At 38.3% G+C, this 20,225-nt stretch overlaps 1 protein-coding gene across 1 annotated transcript in view; it reads right to left on the reverse strand.

The window, feature by feature from the left end:
• The window catches only part of CNTN5 (contactin 5), a 1,123,225-nt gene that overhangs the window by 25,603 nt on the left and 1,077,397 nt on the right, over positions 1-20,225 (reverse strand). Inside the window, exon 21 of the mRNA XM_024574613.3 lies at positions 19,096-19,205. Coding sequence (XP_024430381.3) covers positions 19,096-19,205 — 110 coding nt within the window. The remainder of the gene's footprint in view (positions 1-19,095; positions 19,206-20,225) is intronic.

Here is a 20,225-nt window from a genome sequence, read left to right on the forward strand (position 1 = left end):
GCTTGAAACTGGAGACAAAGGATGGAGCCAGATCTTTTGGTGGGAATATACATGGAGCACAGTCAAGTTTGTGTTTTGAAAAAAATCACTCAGCAGTCTAAAGTTTGTTTTAAAAGTAAGTCAGTCTAATCCCTGCTTTGCTAAAAAGCCCCCATATTGCACTTAAAATCAATTCCCAGCATTTCGCCATGGTTTACAAGGCCCTACCTGAGATGGTCTAGGTGCACTTCTCCAGCCTCATCTTTTATCTCATCGCACTTTATTCACCACCTGCCAGCAAAACAGGCCTCAGACTCATTCAGATCCCCAATTCCGAGCCTTTGAATTTCTGATGCCCCCTGCCTGGGAGCTTCTTTCCTCCGAATGACTATTTCCTTTTTAGCCAAGTTTTAGCTTCACCAAGAAGCCTCACTAGGCTACTTCTCTAAAGAAACCATCCCTCCCTTAGTCACTGTTTTTACATTATTCTGAGTTTTACTGTTATTATTACTTATAATTATCACTATGTGGAAGTACCCTAATTTATCTGTTTAATTGTTTATGTTGGCACCCAGAGGCCCTCTATAATTTGTTTTCGTGAATAAATGGTTGCAATATGGAGAAGAGATTGGAAAGGGGGCAGATGTGAAGAGCAGCTGGGAGGCATGGCCAGAGTCTGTGTAAGAAGCCTGCACGAGGGCTGGAGTGGTGGACAGGGAGGCAGGTATGGAGCCAAGTATTCACAAAATACGATCAGCAGACTTTGGTGGTAGATAAGTTATGGGCATGACAAAGAAGGAGTCTTAATATTTCCTGCAACTTTGGGATTTCTCTACTTTAAATGTAAGGATTTTTGTTGTTACTTTCACTTATTGGATTTTTGTTTTTTACTTTAAATGGTTATTGTTGTTTTATTGCTTTTGCTCCAGATATTCTGTCATCTTGGCAGATATCTACTGTTTATGGATCAAAACCCCTTTTTTTGTTTTTCATGTCTGCCATCTTCTTTCTCACCTTAAAGTAAAACTTCCTTGTTCATTTACTTTGCATTCTCAGATTACTTCCCAAGTTTGTACTCAGAAGCACTGGTTTAAATATTTAGTAGTATAAAATTTGCATTTCATTGCTTCTAATGAATATTTTATTTTAGTTACTTTGGTTTTGATTTTATTGCATTCTCTTCATATCCTAGATCTCTCTTTAAATATAAAAGAAATAGTCTCCCTTTTTCTTAGTGATATTTAGAATCATATGTTTAAAATTTTTCTTTTGATTTACAAGAAAATTATATGAGAAGATATTCATACTGAGCCTTTTCATTTGTATCCTTCCTTTAAAGAGTTTTTTTCTGTTTAATCATTCTTGGATCTTACCTCACTGATTTTTAAGTGTTCTAAGAAAGAACTGAAGGTTTGTTTGAATGGTGAGACATCCATCGCTAGACTGTATTTCCTGGACCAGAGGCCTATGCTGTGCAAGTAGACACCGGGTTGTCAGCGCAGGTCTCTGCTCATATTCTCTAAGAGACACAAAGAAATCTACCCATGCCTGAGATGAGAGACAACGATTCGTGGGTGGCTTCAGTTTGCTTCACTGAAGAAAAAGATAAAGGAGAAGGAGGCCAGAGGCTATTTCATTGTTTGCTTGAAACTAGAAGATGGGATTTTGAGCCTGAGGCATTGCATAAAGACGAAAGGAAAGAAAAACCTAGAAAATATTACTAATACATTTGTTTCATATCCCTCCTTGTGACTGCAATAACGATTCTGTTTTCTCATGGCTTCATGGTTACTTTAATGGGAATTAAGAAAAACTTGTTTACGTGCTTCCATTCAACTCACTGGCATTCCTAAATTCATAAGTTGCAGCTAATATAAACCAAGGGCTTGAAGCAGACATTTCATTACTAGCCAACTTGTCTAATAATTCCTCACCTTTACATAAAGTTTGAATCACTATGACCTTTTCTCTCATAATGCCTAAATTGCCTTTTACACTACTCTTTTCTTACGTACATCTAAGTTCAGCCGTGCCGTTCTACTGAGAGTTTCAAAATCCTATGTATAGGGAGCGCATTTCCCATGGAAGATAAATTTGTTTTGGTCAGGAAAGTTTCTGCTAGCCTTAATTAAGTTAATCTCCAGTTTCTTAATCTCCTGAGTTTAACACTAGGTATAGTTATTAAATTGGCTATTCACAATCAATATTCTGAGATATACTGGCAGTCAGCATTATTAGATTGCAGGCGTATTAGTTGTTTTGTGCCCAGAGGTAATTTTACTACAGAGGATTAAATTTAATGAATCAAATAAGATAAATAAACAATGCTTAGTTAAACTTTTGAATATTTATGAGACAGTTCAAAAGTGATTAAAGGATATGAGGTGAGAAAGTTAAAATGCAGCAAGAACATACTAATGAATATAATTTACTGAATGGATTTGTATTTGTTTTCCCTAGAAGCTGTCATTACTATCTAAATAAAATATGCTAAAGAAGATGGGCTATAAATATAATTGAATTTATTCTTATACATGTAGTTCAATGTAGGTCTTTTTCACAAATGTTATTTCCCTTCCCTTCTTCATCTTCTTTACTCAAATCATCTAAAATGCAGCATATTGAATAGATACAATTCTTGGACTATTTTATTCTAACAAAGATACTTAAATGTGTTTTGCAAGATGAACTGTAAAAATAATAGTCTCTTAATATATACTAATCAAATAAAAGAATAAAATTTTGTTATGAAAGTTAACACTTTTCAGTAGAAGAACATTAATCTTTAAAAAGTCACTATGTACTTAACCACATTATGTGGTTTACTCCATATAGGAATGCAGTTTTGAAGATGTATAGTTTTCATCTACAACACATATTAGAAAAGACAAAAAGCCAAAAACAGTAATATATCCATCTTAAGGAATTTGAAAATAAACAATGCATTTTAAACCCAAATAAACTAGAAAGAAGCATATAATAAAAGTATGGGGCAATATTTAATAAATTGAAAAAATAATGGAATAGAGAAAAAAAATAAAGTCAAAATTAATTCTTTGAAAGACCAAAAAAATAGTAAATCTCTTTTGATCAAGAGTGATTAGAAAGAGAGAGAGAAAGGAGAGGGAGAAGGAAAAAAATACAAGTTACTGACAGGAAGAAAATACCACAGATCGTAGAGACAGCAAAATGGCAGTGATAGAAATGGTGGCTGGGTAAAGCAGCGATGTGAATCCTGCCCGAGGTGAGAATCCAAAAGCCTTGGAGAGCGTACAAAAGCAGACAGAAGCTGGAGGAGAATTTACTCTTGACAAGCTGAAACAGTAATAAGGAAGTTCGTGGCTGTTGTGTTTGAGAACCCATGGCTACTGTGCCAGAAGCCTGCAGTCTTGCTAGCAGAAATAGCAAAGGTTGGAGTTTAGTTTAAGAAGGAGCAGGTGCAAACCTCAGAAATTCAAAAAGCAACAGAACTGTAAAAAGGGTAAGACCCCAAATCTGAGTACAAACTCTGTTCACATTCTTGGGTGAATGCTAAAGCATGCTTGCCCAGGGAAAATCACTAGGACCAGGTAACAATGTAGGCGGCAACCAAGAGAGATCTGTCCTTAAAAGAGCTGCATTAAGTGGGATTTCTGAGTTTGCTGCTTTTTAAACTCAATGCATTCTTCAACATGCATCTTTTCGGGGAGCAGAAAGGTGGCAATGTAATGGGGTTCAGAGCAAGAGTTCCCTGAAAACAGGAGAACAGCCCCCCACAATCCTTGACCCACTGAAGTGGATGATACAGACTTTAAAATACATTGCTTACCAATGGTAAGTTAATAACCATGCCTTCCAGAAGGGAAGAGGGCTGCTGTCCAGGGTGAACTGTGCATGTGACTATGAGAACTCTCAGGGAATCGTGACATAGTGGGGGTGGGGGAAGGGGGAACTTATAATAGCACCTGTGCTAGAAGGGGGTTGGCGATGCCCACCCCAGATGTCCACGCGTCGATGGGAACTTTTGCCCTGAGTAAAAATGGAAGCCGAATGAAGGTAAAATATATGGTGGCCGGTGGGGAGGGCAGACACTAACACATCATAGGAAGGACCAAATATGAGATCACGCAGGAAGTTCTGGCCCAAGCATTTAAATGAGGGCAGGCGGAATGCGAAGTCTGCCACAAGGTCTGGAGTAAAAGAAGGGAGAGAGCCTTGCAGTCTGGAGTAAGAGAGAGGAGGTCTGAAAGCCAGAAGTCTAGTGAGTCACCAGAGCTGGCAGTGCAGTGGGGGTCCTGCCCACCTACCCAGATTTGAATCTGCCTGGAGAAGGCAGCTGCAGAGCTAACGGAGCTGCAGGGGCCCTGCCTAGCCACCCAGATTTGTGAGAGATGCTTGGATCTGACTGTGACCAGGAATGCTGATCTGCAGATTTCTGCTTTTCTGAAATACAAAATCTCTGACCGACGTGTTCTGAAACTGGCCTGGTTTGACAAAAGGAGGCAGGACTATGTGTTTTGGGGTACTTTAAAAGGGTGTGGGACTTAATGGCAGAAATCTGCCATTATTCTAAATCTGTATAACCTTTAAATAAATGACTGCTTTCCTTTTTCACCAAACTCTGGCACTGGGAGTCACGCTTCTTGGTGGTGGGCAATCAAACCCCACAGCTATTTCCAGAACAGCATTGGCAGGGTTCTGTAACAGCCATATTGTAAAGCACACAGTTTAGAGATTTTTATGAAACATGTTGGATGAAATGATATAATGGCTGAGACTATATAAAATATATAGGAGGTTTAAACAGTTATATATAAAACAGATTATTAGTATACTTTTCTGTATGTTTCACATATGTAAGTATTTCATAAAACAAAGTTAAAAAAACAAAATATAAATTAAGAACAAAGATTACAGTTACAAAAAATAAAAAATAGAGACAAATCAAAGGTCTGCAATATCTGTGTGGACAGGGATCAAAGAAAACAAAAAACCAGAGGTCTGCGCAAGATCGTGGATGAACAGATTTAACACTTCAAGTGGGAAGTTTCCCCAAATTATTCTACAGTCAAGTCTATTCATAATAGACCCAAACTGGAAATAACCCTCCTGTCTCTCTCTGGTAGAATGACCAATAAATTGTGGGATATGCATACAATGCTATAAGGAGAAAGCATATAACAGTATGAATGAATCTTACCGATATAATGTTGCATGAAAAATATGACATAAAAAGCTCTGCATGGTTCCTAAAACTAGCAAAACCAATCCGAAGTCAAGTTACCTTTTGGGGGGAGGGAAGAATAAGGATAGTGACTGTAGGCGACCCCAGATGGGTCTCTGATTTGTAGTGATGTTTTGTTTCATGACCTGAATTGAGGTTGCATGGGTATGCGTACTTTGTAGTAATTAATCGAGCTATACATTTGTGATTTGTGTACATTTAGACTTAAAAACATCTTGGCCATTTGAAAATAAGGTCTCAGTCATTTAGTAATAAGCAATTAGTCAATTAGTAATTGGCATTTTTATAAAGTATGACTTTTGTAAAGCTTCCTTTTTCTTTTTTGATTTTAAACACTTGATTAAATTTTTCATTTCTTAGTATAATAAACAAGACCATATGTATATCTATCTATTCAACACTCATTGAATTAGTCTCTCTTTGCCACTAGTGCATTGTCAGTTGCTTAATACATAAATCTATTTCCTTTCCTTCAAAAAGAAAAAGGTTTAATTGTAATTAGGTGATTCTCAAATGGGTCAGTCTAACATAATGTTAACAAAATGTTCCAAGTATTTATAAAATTAAGTGAGTTGTTGTCTAAATTTGTGATTTCACTTTTGCATGGATGCTCTGTGTGTAAAAGTGTCCATTATGTAATAGAGAGTGAGCCTGGAGATGGACCCATGATGAGCTCAGGATAACTGAATTTAGGAATGAGAAAATCCCCACTTAGAGGTGGTACAGTAAATTCACATTGTGTCAAGAGTAACAGAAATGGAACTTTCAGTCAAGATGGAGGCATAGGTAGACATGCCTTACCTCATTACACCAGTAGCACAACTAACGGAAAAATGAAAAACACCCAGAACTGTAAGGAAGTCTGACAACCAAGGATTTAAAGAAGGTATATTCATCCAGATGAATAGGAGGGGTGGAGAGGACCAGGCGTGGAGGCAGGTGGGCCAAGGGAGGAGAGGTGGAGCAGTGGCAAGGAGGTGGTGGCCGGTGGAACACGCAGCCTCACATTCATGTGTGCTAGATAATAATCAGGGAGCGTTTTGAGCGAGGGACACCAGCCCCAGGCCAGACCATGCAGCCGAGGGCCCCAGGGCTGGGAAAATTAAGCAGCATAACTCCTGGCTTTAAACCCAGTGAGGGCTGGGGCAGTGGAAGAAACTGCCAGTACAAATGCAAACCCACCCACCCCGGGAGCCACAACCAGGACAGCAGCTGGAGGGATGCCAGTCATATACGGGAAGTGGGTGAGGTGACTGGAAACGGAACCAGGGCCAGGCAAGCCCCTAGAAGTCAGCCAGCAGTGGCATTGACCCCTCTCTGACCCCTCCCCCCCACATAGAGCCATGGTTCTGCTGCCCTGGGGGGATACCCAAGGCTCTGCTGCCCCATATGAATTAGCAGGTGTGCTAAAATGGAATCGAAGTGGCTCTACCTAGTACTCAGGCACAGGGAGGCTGCCAAAATCAGGAGACAAAGAAATATGGTCCAAATGAAGAACCCCAGCAAGAGAATTAAGTGTTATAGGCATAGCCAAGCTATCAGATGCAGAGTTCAAAACACCGGTGGTCAGAGTGTCAAAGATCTCACTGAGTACGGCAAAAGCATAAAGGAAGAAATGAAGGCTCTATGTAAAGGAAATAAAGAAAAATCCACAGGAAACCAACAGTGAAAGGAAGAAGCTGGGATTCAAAACAATGATTTAGAACATAAGGAAGAAATAAACATTCAACCACAACAAAATGAAGAAACAAAAACCCAGAAAAATGAGGAGAGTTTAAAGGAGACTCTGGCACATCTCCAAAAGGGCCAACAACTGAATCACGGGGCTACCAGAAGGAGAAGAAGGGCAAGAAATTGAAAACTTATTTGAAAAAATAATGAAAGAAAACTTCCTTAATTTAGCAAAGGAAATAGACATACAAGTCCAGGAAGCACAGAGCGTTTCAAACAAGTTGGACCCAAAGAGGTCCACTCCAAGACACATCATAATTAAAATGCCGAAACTTAAAGAGAGAGTCTTAAAAGCAGCAAGAGAAAGGCAGTTTCCTACAAAGGAGTGCCCATAAGACTATCAGCTGATTTCTCAAAGGAAACTTTTCAGGCAAGAAGAGAATAGCAAGAATTATTCAAAGTGATGAGAAGCATTCAATATTACGCTATCCATCAAAGCTATCATTTAGAATGGAAGGGCAGAAAAAGTGCTTTCCAGACAAGGTAAAGCTAAAGGAGTTCATCATCACCAAGCCCTTATTATATGAAACGCTAAAGGGTCCTATTTAAGAAAAAGAAGATCAAAACTACGGACAATAAAATGACAGCAAACTCATAAACAACAACAACTGAATCTAAAAAACAACAACAACAACAAAAACAAACCAAGCAAACAACTAGAAGAAGAATAGAATCATAAATATGGAGATCATTTGTAGGGTTATTAGCTGGAGGGAAAGCAAGGAGAATGGGGGAAAAGGTATAGGGATTTAGAAGCATAATTTGTAGGCACAAAATAGGGGAAGTTAAGAACAGTGTAGGAGAAGCCAAAGAACTTACATGCATAACCCATGGACATGAACTAAGGCTGGGGGGGGGGGGTCGCTGGAGGGAAGGGGGAAACCAGGCAAAGAGGGGCAAAGGGGGAAACATTGGGACAACTGTAATAACATAATCAATAAAAAACACTTAAAAAATGTTTATTGCAAAGGTGAGGTGTTAAGATTCTGCTTTCCTAGCAGATGAAGTTGTTGGTGCAGAGCCATAGGAGGCAGCAAGAAGACAGATACTGTGAAAACACGGCAGGAAAGAGAAGTATAGGTAGAATTGTTAGATTGGAGAAAAAAGAATAAAAAAATGGAAAATGCTTCTGAATATAAGAGATATACCCTTTTGGTTCTTTATGTGGATAAAACAATCTATTCAGGCAAATATTCTAATATTTTTGAAAAATATTGGTCATCTAAAATTTTAATAAGGAAACATCTGAGAAGTGATTTGGGTAGAACATTTCCTCAATGAAGCAATGTATCTAGAAGCAAATGAAAGAGACACAGTAACTGAATAATTAATTGCTTTCTAAAAGAACTCTACAGAGTTGCCTCTCAATAACACAGGGGAAGGACCAAATTAAAAACCTGAAATGTTACTTCTTCAATTTCCTGCTAATTTTTAAACACATAAATAGGTTCTTAGCCTCCCAATCTATGAAAATACCCCCCAAAGGAAATCTAATAAGAGGGACATGAAAGTTACTTGATTTAAATCAGAGTCCATAGAATTTCAGAAAAGGAAGAGTAAAATTGATATTTTACTTTGTTCTTACTGTTGATTTTTCATATTCTTATTTTTATATAGACATAATAACAAAGCTAAAGAGAATCTGTAAAACAGCTGCCACTCACACAGTGTAGGGAAAATAAATAGCCTTTGCTTTAGCCTCTTGGCGACTGGCTCCATTTCAGCTTCTTTTCTTCCATTTCAGCTTCTTTTCCTCCTTTAATTTCTATCTGAAACTTCATTTTTCACACACACACACACACACACACACACACACACACCTCTTCCAACTTCCTGATACATATTAAGTGCAATCAGCTTAGTCTGAGTTAATGTCAGTCATCGGTGTGGTCCACTTGTTTCTGTCTCCTGCTCTGATGATTAGAGTCAAATTAAAAAAAAAAATCAGAAAAACAAATCCGTCAAAAACCCACCTCTCATCTCCCTTTAAAATATCTCCTCTACAACTTATTTTATAGAGCAAAAAACACTTGGTGTTTTTTTAGTGCAATCAATAAGTGGAAATGGCTTTAGTGACATGCCTGAAATGAACTTCTGAGTTGCATATCCTCTGAAAGGTCTAAAATAAACACACGCAAGTTTTGAACATGGCCCAAGAATAGGAGACGCCAGGCGGGCCTTTTAGTGAGAATTATAAAATAGCACAAGTTGTTTTGTCTTATGTTCCTCTTAATAATAAACACAAAAAAATTGGAATTGAAACCAGGACACTGTGCACTTCTCCTCCGCTACAAAAATACACTGTTGCTTATTGTTGAAATTATTTCAGCCATTAAACACAGAATGTTGATAATACTCTTACAAAAGGCCATGGAATATACAAGCCCCATTAATTTGGTTGTCATGGAGGATTTTGTTTTAAAGGCAGACTATACAACAATGTTAAAAATAATTATGTCTAGAAAATTTTTTCTTTTTTCTTTTATTTAGTAACTATTTTATTGATTTATTATTTTATTTAGGAAAATTGAGGACATTTTAGGGCTAGAAGCATATGCTTATGCAAACAGAAACTTATACCCATTTAGGGCATTGACATGGGCTTATTCTCACTGACATTTCTTTGGAGGATCAGGATGCTAAGGAATCCCGGGGTAATTATGGAAATGAGAATTGTATTGTTCCAATGTCTTTCTCTCTCTCTTTATTTAAATCTCCCATAAACATCCTTCAATATTAGATTGAAGGCAGGAACTAGATCTTATTAATGTATACATTTCCACTGCTTAGCACAGTGCCTGATACTTAATCAATGCTGAGGAGTGGAGGACTGAACACATGAATCATCTACCTTTTGTTATCACACAGTTATCTTCTTCCTTCTTTCTGATCTGGGAAAACATAGAAAAGATGATGAGATCTGGCCTTACATTTATTTACTCCTCTTTCTTCCCAGACTGGCAAATGCACTGATTTTGTATGTACAGAAAGGCATGGTGTTCTCATAAAACCTTGCGGGTCTCTACTCTAGGAGTCCAGAATACCATTCACTGGTCATTTAACGCTGGTGGCTTCATAAACTCAAAACTGAAACCTAATAACTTGCTTACATGGACCGATGACATGAATAGACATCCAGAAGGGACAGTCATGGTTATTCACAAATCAGACATTCAAAAATATAACCCATTTTCAATTTTCAATCACACTGCTAGAAATTTCTCATATGTTAATGCCAAAGCTCCAACTGCCCCGTGGGAAGCAGCCACGGCATGTTGATGATGGTGCTGGCCCCACACATGCGGACTCCAGGGAAGGAGCCCGAAGCAGGAGAGCAGCCTTGTACTCCAGAAGGACAGATAAGGATGGAGTGGAATTTCTGGACACTATTTCTGTTTCTAAGGGTGGCCGTTTTTTTTTCTGTGTTTTGCGGAAGAGAGGAGCCTGGAGCTGGGGAGTCTCCTGTTCCCAGCAACTGGGCAATGTTTTAATAAAGACCTTTTCCTCCCCAACAATCTTTGTTTTATGCCTGTGTGCAGCAGCGGTTTGCCAGCCCCAATTTTGGTTGGTAACAGGGACTTTATGTATCTCCCTTATTCTTTAATCCACACACCACACCAAAACGTAGCAGCCATTCAATAAATATTTGCTGATTAAGTCGATGAATGAATAATAAATGCTAAGTGAGATTCAAACAAAACACACAGAAAGTCATATCAGGGACATACGAGATCCAAATTTGACTGCCAATCCAGGTTACGGTCAGAGTCAGGCTGCTAATCAACAGAGGAGCAGTCAGAATGAGAACTGGAGAGAGAATGAAAGGGACTTGAGTGAGCGGTCAGGTGAGGATACGAGAGCCTTAGGGCCTTTCCTGCCCATGACGGTATTCATCTTCTCTCTAAACAGCTCTTGCAGAGGGGTAGCCTCCCATGATTAGTAGAACAGAAAACACAAATGTTTCAGAGTCAAGTGAACCACATATAGGTTCAAGTTCGATTATTTATTAAGGAGAATGTATTGAGGTGTTATTATTAGTTAATACAATGTATTCCAGAGATACAGTTCATCGATATCAAAATGGCAGTAGAGTATGTACTTAACAGGAACAATATCCTAGAAGGAAATAAATCTACTCACATGCCTTCAGAAATTATATTTTATTTTTTGTTACCTCTCTTGTTATTCTGGGTATGTCAAAGAAAGTTTCTCATATAGAAATCTCATCTTCACTTATTTTAAATGCTTTTGTCTGAGGCTAAAATAGTTTTCTGTAATAGTCAATTAGACTCACTTATTATAATCATTGATAGATACAAAAACATGTTCAGATGTTAGGTCTGAATCTTAACCATCTCTGATGCCATCACTGAAGAGTTGTGAATCTCCCCTGCATATATTAAAACACATTGGTATCCTAACAGGAATTTTGGATGAGTCCACACAAATAAAAGTGTTGCTGGGCTGAGAGCTCTGATCTGAAGTTCCCTCTTCCCAGGTTGTTGCCAATAATCACAGTTTAGATAGCAGTAGTGTTCTTTGGGGTAGCAGATGCCTATTACTGGAAGCAACTAAATTGAAAACGTAAGGGAAGCTTATTTCTTATTTGATTATGGGGGTGACCTGAAAATCACCAGTAGCCTCTAAATCCAACAGGCATTTGAAATAAGATACAAACTCTTTCCATAGTCTACATATGACTATATAATCTTGTCTCTGCCTCACCTAACTTGCTGACTACTTTTGATTTGCCTTGACTTCGCTTGATCTCTTAGCAGCTTTAAATGTAGTTGACCATTTCTTTCTTTTTGATCAATGATGTTAGTTTCTTTAATGCCTCTCATGCCTGGGTTCTCCCTTTACCAAAGTGATCTCTCTCTCCCAGTCTCATGCTGATGGCTCCTTGCTAGCTAAACATCTAAACGCTGAGTGCATCAAGACAGCTTAGTGCAACCCCCTCCCATTCATCCTCCCATCTTCTCCCTTCCTCTTCTCTTCTCTGGAAATTTGTCCCTAGGTGCTTTCATCTCATGCAATGGCCTTAAATACCACCCCTATGACCGTCACCCTTATGTGTTCAAACCTGATCTCCTATTAGACTCCAAAGTCACATATCCTATTGCGTATCTGACTTATCTCTTAGATTTCTAATAGGAATTTCCAACTGAATTTGGCCAAAGTAGAATTCTTTATTTCCCACCTTCAAATCTTTTCCTTGCCCAGGTTTTTTCCAATATTTTTGGTAAATGATACCACCATTGATTCATTTGCCCAACTCACTAATGCAGGAATCATTTCTTTTTCATCCATATTTGATGAGTCAGGAAATCCTCCTGACCTGCCTATAAATTATGTCCACTTTTCTCCTGTTCCACTGTTAGGACGTAGTGTAAGTCACCATCCTTCTTGCTTGGATTATTGTAATAACCTCCTAACTTCTATTCCTGATCTTTCTCCCCTTTCCTTTTTTTTTTACTAAGAGCAGCCAGATTGATGTTTTATAAAGATATAAATTGTACATTGTCACTCTTCTCTTATATTTGTCCTGATGGCTTTTCATTGCATTTGAAATAAAATACAAGTTCTTTCTATAACCTACATATTCCTACATAGTCTTGTCTCTGCCCACTTAACTCTGACTACTTTTGATTCCATTTACACCATTGCTCACCAAGGTCAAGTTGCGCCACTTCTTTCTGTTCCTTAAAGGAACCTGGTGTGTTCTACCCTTGAACTTCTATATGTATTCTTATCTGTTTATTTTAATCACTTGTTTACTTTTTTATTTTTTGTTTGTCTTCCCCATTAGAGTACAATATTTATAAGAGAAGAATCTTTTCTGTCTTATTCACACATTTCAACTCGGAAAAAAAAGAGAGGTGGCCCCAACACCATCTCTACACCTCTCAAAATGGCACATAGGTACAGTTCCAGCCAAGAAGGAGGCATAAGTAGAAATGTTTCACTTCCTCGCACAACCAAAAAAAGCATAACAACCAATTTAAAAACAATGAACAACCAGAACTGCCCGAAAATGAAACTGCATGGAAGTCTGACAACCAAGGAGTTAAAGGAACATTCATCCAGACTGGTAGGGGGGGAAGAGTTGGGCAGCCAGGACAGACAGGACAAGTGGCAAGGTGGAGAACCATGTGGGTGAGGCTGGGGCTGGCTGACTGGGTGGTCCCACATTAGTGTGCCCATAATCTGAGAGGAACAATTAGGGAGAGAGACAGACCACAAAACCCAGGGCTTCAGCACAGAAAACTAAAGACTCAAAACCTTTTGCTATAAAAACCTGTGGGGGTTGTGGTGGCAGGAGAAACTCCAGTCTCACAGGAGAGTCTGTTGGAGAGACCCATGGGGTCCTAAAATGCACACAAACCCACCCACCTGGGAATCAGCACCTGAATGGCACAATCTGCCTGTGGGAAGTGAGGGAAGTGATGGAAAGTGGGGCGGGCAAGAGACAAGAAAGGAGCAAGTGGCATTGTTCCCTCTCTGACACCCCTTCCCCAAGATAGTGCCACAATGTAGCGAAGAGAGCTGCCCTGCCCTGGTGAGGCTCTGCTCCTTAGAAAGTAACATGTGCGCCCAGACAAAGAAATATGGCCCAAATGAAAGGACAGATCAAAACTCCAGAAAAAGAACTAGGCTACAGGGAGATAGACAACCTGTCAGATGCAGAATTCAAAACACTGGTCATCAGGATGCTCACAGAATTGATTGAGTTCAGTCATAAAATGAAGGAAGAAATGAAGGCTATACAAAGTGAAATAAAGGAAAATATACAGGGAACCAACATTGAAGGGAAGGAAACAGGGACTCAAATCCACAATTTGTAACAAAAGGAAGAAATAAACATCCAACTGGAACAGAATGAACAAACAAGAATTCAAAAAAATGAGGAGAGGCTGAGTAACCTCTGGGAAAACTTTAAACGTTCCAACATCTGAATCAAGGGGTGCTGGAAGGAGAAGAGGAAGAGCAAGAAATTGAAAACTTATTTGAAAAAATAATTAAGGAGAACTTCCCCAATCTGGCAAAGGAAATAGACTTCCAGGAAGTCCAGGAAGCTCAGAGAGTCCCAAAGAAGCTGGACCCAAGGAGGAACACACCAAGGCACATCATAATTACATTCCCCAAGATGAAACAGAAGGAGAGAATCTGAGAAGCAGCAAGAGAAAAGGACACAGTTACCTACAAAGGAGTTCCCATATGACTGTCAGCTGATTTCTCAAAAGAGACCTTACAGATAAGAAGGGACTGGAAAGAAGTATTCCAAGTCATGAAAGGCAAGGACCTACATCCAACATGACTCTATCCAGCAAAGCTTTCATTTAGAATGGAAGGACAGATAAAGTGCTTCTCAGATAAGGTCAAGTTAAAGGAGTTCATCATCACCAAGCCCTTATTATATGAAATGTTAAAGGACTTAGAATCTAAGAAATAGAAGATCAAAAACTATGAACAGTAAAATGACAACAAACTCACGAATATCAACATCCGAACCTAAAAAAGAAAAACAAAAACTAAGCAAACAACTAGAACAGGAACAGAATCACAGAAAAGGAGATCATATGTAGGGTTATCAGTGGAGAGGGAGAGGGGGAGAATGGGGAAAAAGGTAGAGGGAATAAGAAGCATAATAAGTAGGCACAAAAGAGACACGGGAAAGTTAAAAATAGTGTAGGAAATGGAGAAGCCAAAGATCTTATATGTACAACCCATGGACATGAACTAAGAGCAAGGTGGGATGCAGGAGGGTGGAGGGTGCGGGGTGGAGGAGGATAAAGGGGAGAAAAAATTGGGACAACTGTAATAGCATCATCAATAAAATATACTTTAATAAATAAAAATACTCAAAAAAAGTCACATAATACCTTTATAGTAACTAGCTCTTTCAGACATTACAGGAAAAGTTGCAATAATGGTTAGAAAAATGACTCACAGGAGTCATTCATATATATATATATATAAAATTGTACATTTAATTTACCCATTAACAATTCCTTTGGTGACAAAAGGTACTTGCTTTACTGTCACCATACTCAGAATTCTTCCGTTAGTAAACACAGCTAGTGTTGTGAGTTGTGGCTGGGGTAGATTAGAAGAGGCAGATAGTGGTAAGATGAAATATTAAGGTTTAGGGGGTTACTATATTTTATTGTAGCAATTTTTAGTTGGAGAGATCATTACTAAGTGAGAAGAAAACAGAAAAAAGAAAAAAAGATGAGAAGATGAAAGCAGTAAGTTTCAGGGTGGGAAAGGTGAAGGGCACAGGTAGAGCTCTCCTTGAAGGGATGAAGAATACGGAAAATAGAGGGTGGCAGTGGTGCTGACAAGCTTTATTTACATCACATTTATTTTTAAATGCACGTGCAACTATACAGTTATGAGATAGTATTAATCAAGAGTAGTCTTTGATGACTATATTTTATTTAAAATGATAGTTAATGTACAGTTGGCCACTGAACTATATAAAGTTTTCATTATTTTCTGATTATAAAAAACTATACATTTAAATTTTCCATCAACACAATATTGATTTTTTATTAACAAGATGTCATATTTTTAAAACTACAATTTATAGTGTGCTATAAAATAGCATAAATGTTACTGTGCCCTTGGAATTTGTATTGTTTCAATATGTAAAAATAGTTGTCAGAATCTGAATTGATTTATTTTAAGAAATGTGGTCATTGTGATGATTGTTCTAGAATTTTATTCATTCCTATTAATGGTTGATCCTTGAAAAAAGTCCATTTTTGCTTGTGACAGTTTGTCATTTTGAGTGCAGTAGACTTAGCAAGAACATTGTGCTCTGACACTCTTGAGTGTTACCCTCAGGTGACCCTTGATCCTGATTTCTAGTCAAGCCTAGATCACCAGCACTGCAAAACACCCCTCTCACCGGGGTCACCAGGGTCTCGGCATTGCCACGCCCATGGGGGGTCTCAGGCCTCATCTCTCTGAATTTCTTAGCAGCATTTGCCTCAGAAGATCACTCCATCTTAAAATTCTTCTTTTGGCTTCTTAATTATTCAGCGTCTCCTTTAGTTTCTTTGGTCAGATCCTTTCCTTTCCAGAGGTCCAAATGGTGAGGTACCACGAAGGGCTCAGTTTTCAGACATTTTTATCACTGTGCAGTAACCTCAGTCAGCACACACATAAAAACCACTTATGTACGGTGATTTCTTGGAGTTACAGCTCTATCTCTAACCTTTTTCTTAACACAAAAATGACTAACCAACCCTTTTGGAAATAAAAAGGCTTATAAAGTTTAACACATCTAAACCAGAATCCTTGATTTTTTTTTCTCTAAAAAGTGCTTTTCTCTGAGTTTCTCATCTACATGAATGATATGTCATTCACCCACTTCCTTGGGTCAAAAATCCCTGGAATTATTTTTGACTCCTCTCTTTTTCATACTCAACCTCCAATTTATTAGCAAATCCTGTTTTATCTCCAATTGAAAATATATCTTAAAAGGTCCACTTCTCATCAAATCTACTGCAGCAGTTTTAGTCAAAAGCAACCTCATTATTACCTAGGCTGGACCAATTGCCTCTCCACTGTTGTTCCTACAGTCTTCCCAAAGTCTATTCTCTACCCTGTAAACTGAAGAGAGGCTTTTAAATCTCAGATCCTGCCTTGACTCTTCCTTTTAAAAATCCTTTAGTTGCCTCTTCTCCTACTTAAAATAAAATCCAAACTCCTTTTGTGGCTCATAAGACCTCATGTAACCTGGCTTTGTTCTGGCAATCTTTCCATCATTCGGTTCCCGCCCTCACTGTGGCTTACTTACTGTTATCTCACCAAAGTCTCTCCTGTCCTGTTCTTTGAACAAGGGCAGCATGCTCTTCCTTCAGAGCCTTTGAGTTTGCTCCCCTCTCTGCTTCTCTCTCTTATGTTTCTACTCAAATGTCGAAACCTCAGAAAGGGTGATTTTTCAAACCTCTATAAATAGCAGACTCTTTCACCCTCTACACTCTTGTCCAGTTTCATATTTCTATAAAGAATTTATCATCAATTAATATTATATCACACACATTTTTTTTGTAATTTGTTTATTGTTTGCCTTCTCTACTACAGTATCAGCTTCATTAGAAAACAGACTTAATTTTTTTGCTCATTATTTTATCCCTAGCATCCAGTTCTGGTTCTTAGTAGATTTTCAATAATACTTGTTGATTTATAAATGAATGATTTAATTTTAGGGTGAGAAGAATTGTGCACAAATCTGAATCTTACATGATCTCTGCCGGACCTCACAGAAAGCTGTTATTACGGGTTTATCATTGGGGGAATGTGAATGCCATACTATTAGAGCAGGCAGAAAAAAGGCTGAGGGTGACTATGAGAGCAGCACCACTTTGAGACGTAGGAGCCTGGATCCTCATTCTTCTGTACACCAGAACACACTCCGTGGCTTTCCAGAAGTGCTCACCCCACATGTTCCGATTCAAAGGTCTAGGTGGGTCTATATTTACAGAGTTTTAGGTTGGGTTACTTAGAAGCAGAGCTTGAGACGGGGATTTGAGTGCATTTGATTTATTATGAGAGTGCTTGCAGGTAAATGTGTAAGGAATGGTGGAAAGGAGATTAAGGGAAGGAGAGGAAGCTGAGGAAGAGTGTGGGCCCAAGAAATCTAGTTTGGGTCTGATGCACTTGGCAAAGGCTCTGAATCATAAACTGCATCATAAAGTTTTTCCTCCTTGAGGAAGGAACCAATATCAGTCAGAGTCAATCATTGCTTTGGGTGGCCTGTGTGTGTGGGAAGTAATTTTTCAGGGAAGGCAGCACTCCTGGGTGGAGGGCAATTCTCCTGAGTTGAAGCTGAGCACCGTTAGTGGCCAACTCTCACAGCAGCTGTGGAATGGTGCATTGGCCCAGTAAAAAGGGGCTGGGAAGGCCAACCCAATATCTTCCACATTGGTGTTAAAAGAGGATGATTGTGAAGCACAGGTGTTCATTCATTCAACAAATACTTATTCTAGGTGCCATGGGCCAAGTACTACCAGTCCTGGGTTCACTGGTGAACAGACGTGTTCCCTGCAGCACGGACAGGAAAAAAGGATTTTAATAAAATAAACAGGCAATCATGATAAGATAGTACTGAACTGTGTATCACCAAATGATGGATTGAAGCAAGACTGTAGAGATAAATCCATGATTTTGTATAGATATAATTGTTCCTTAAAAATGGTCCTTGCTGTAACTCTTAGAAATACTGTATAGTCACAGTAATCATGATCTAATGCTAGCTGTATATTAATCAAATAGTTCTTAGGCATTGTTTAAAAACTCAAAGAGAATAAGAAAATGTGTTTTTAGCCAGAAACCATGCTAGTGTACAAGTTGTATACTTTATCATTTTTCAAAAATCAAGACAATTTTCCCTTAGTGGGAATTGATAGAGAGTAAAAGAACTAAAAAGTTTAAAGGCAACTAAGATCTTAGGTTGTATGCTAATCCTTTTTGATCTTTTATTAGTTGCACCCCACCACCACTCCCCCCAGTTCCTATCAATGACTGCGGAAGGCAAGAAGAGGTGTGTGAGGAGCAGCCATCTTGTTTTTGTGGAATATTCAAGTTTGCACCCTGTCCACAGTCCTGGAGGATAACATTTCATTAAAGTCAATGAATTGTTATAAATTTTTCACCATTATAAAGCTGCATATGTGTGTTTAAAAGTAATAAAATAAAAAAAAATTAAGTCACTTGAATAATTAGGTACAGATCACTAAGTTCCAGTCAAATTTCAGAAGTTAGTATAGGAGGTAAGATTTGCCAAGGACAGTACAGTAGAAAAACTTGTTTTACACATTTAATTATTAGAGGAAAATACACAAAAATTTTTAACAACCAATACATGGGATAACAGTAAATAGCCAGTTGTAGTTCTTGAAATAGATCTATTTTCCTCTCTTTAAAAGAAAAAAATTGCATTGTGCTATAGAAATCTCTACACTGAAAAATAAGCCTGCTAATTAGCCACGTGATACATATCAGTATAAAACTGTACTTCCTACTCTCTTTGCCACGGAGCAAAATTTCAAAGTAATATAATCCTGTTAAAATGTCACCAAACCATCTCTTTACAAGCATATGATGCTAGCAGAAATAGCAAAGCTTATTTTCAATAATTCTGTTCATACCTCAAATCCCTGTGGTCTTCCTAGACTCTCCTTAATATGTTTCCATGCAATGAGAATCTCCGACATGGACATACTCGTAGCCTTAACATCTGTGGGAGCGGCACTGGGTTCTGTGTGAAGAAAAATGGAAATAATAAACCGCAATGGTAACAAGTTATGTCTATGAAAACATTGCACCTAAATACATCAGGTATTACTTCTCTCCACCTTATTTTGGCAATGAAGTGCTGTAGTAGTTATAAAAAACACAAGATAAAAAGATTCCTTTTTGGATTTCTATACTTGGATCAATTTTCATCAATTCCTTATCCACGAGAAATGACAAATCAAGCAAGACAAGCAAAGATCTTTACCCTTGGATTAACCAGGACATTTTTGGAGAAGTTAAATTGCTTGACTTAAATCGCCTGCCGTCAACCATAATGATGAAAAGAATGGACTAGGAATCGGAATTGACTTTTTTGTTGTTATTGCTGCTGCCATTGCTTTTTGCCTTCAAAGACGTTATATGTTTATTTACCTTTAGGCAAGTTGCTTCACATCTTCCTCAGCTCCGGTTCCCTCATTTCTGGTGTGGGCATAATAAGAACACTTAGCTCAGAGGCTTTTTAAGGTTAGTTTTAATTGGAATAATACATATAAAATAGCACAGTCCTTGGCACTTAAGACATTCATTTTCAAAATATCACTTCTTATTATTTTATTTTATTTTTTTTACACTTTGCAGGCACAAATAGTCTAAGCTACTTGAGTTGGGTTTTTTTGTTGTTCCAACTACAGAACTACATTTCCATGATTTCATAAGGAATACGTTATAACTCATGATATTTAAAAGGCATGGGTTGACTTTTAAGACAGGTGTAAAACGAGAAGGAAAAGTCTGCGAAGGTCTCGGTGCTGTTGCTATGCTCAGTGACCTTTCTCACTAATTTTTTTCCATAGGAGCACACTGAGGTTGTGCTCTATGTGAAAAACAGAGTATTTTCAGCTTCGACACTGCAGAATTCTAAATATTGTGTCACAAACACACGTAAAATGAAATGGCAGAATAAAGGCCATCCATTAGTTCAAACAGCAGTTCTGTGCGAATATGATTTAAAAAACTTCTATCCCACATAAATTGTAGAGAC

Source organism: Desmodus rotundus, chromosome 5, assembly GCF_022682495.2.
Source record: "Desmodus rotundus isolate HL8 chromosome 5, HLdesRot8A.1, whole genome shotgun sequence".
Taxonomy (NCBI): domain Eukaryota; kingdom Metazoa; phylum Chordata; class Mammalia; order Chiroptera; family Phyllostomidae; genus Desmodus; species Desmodus rotundus.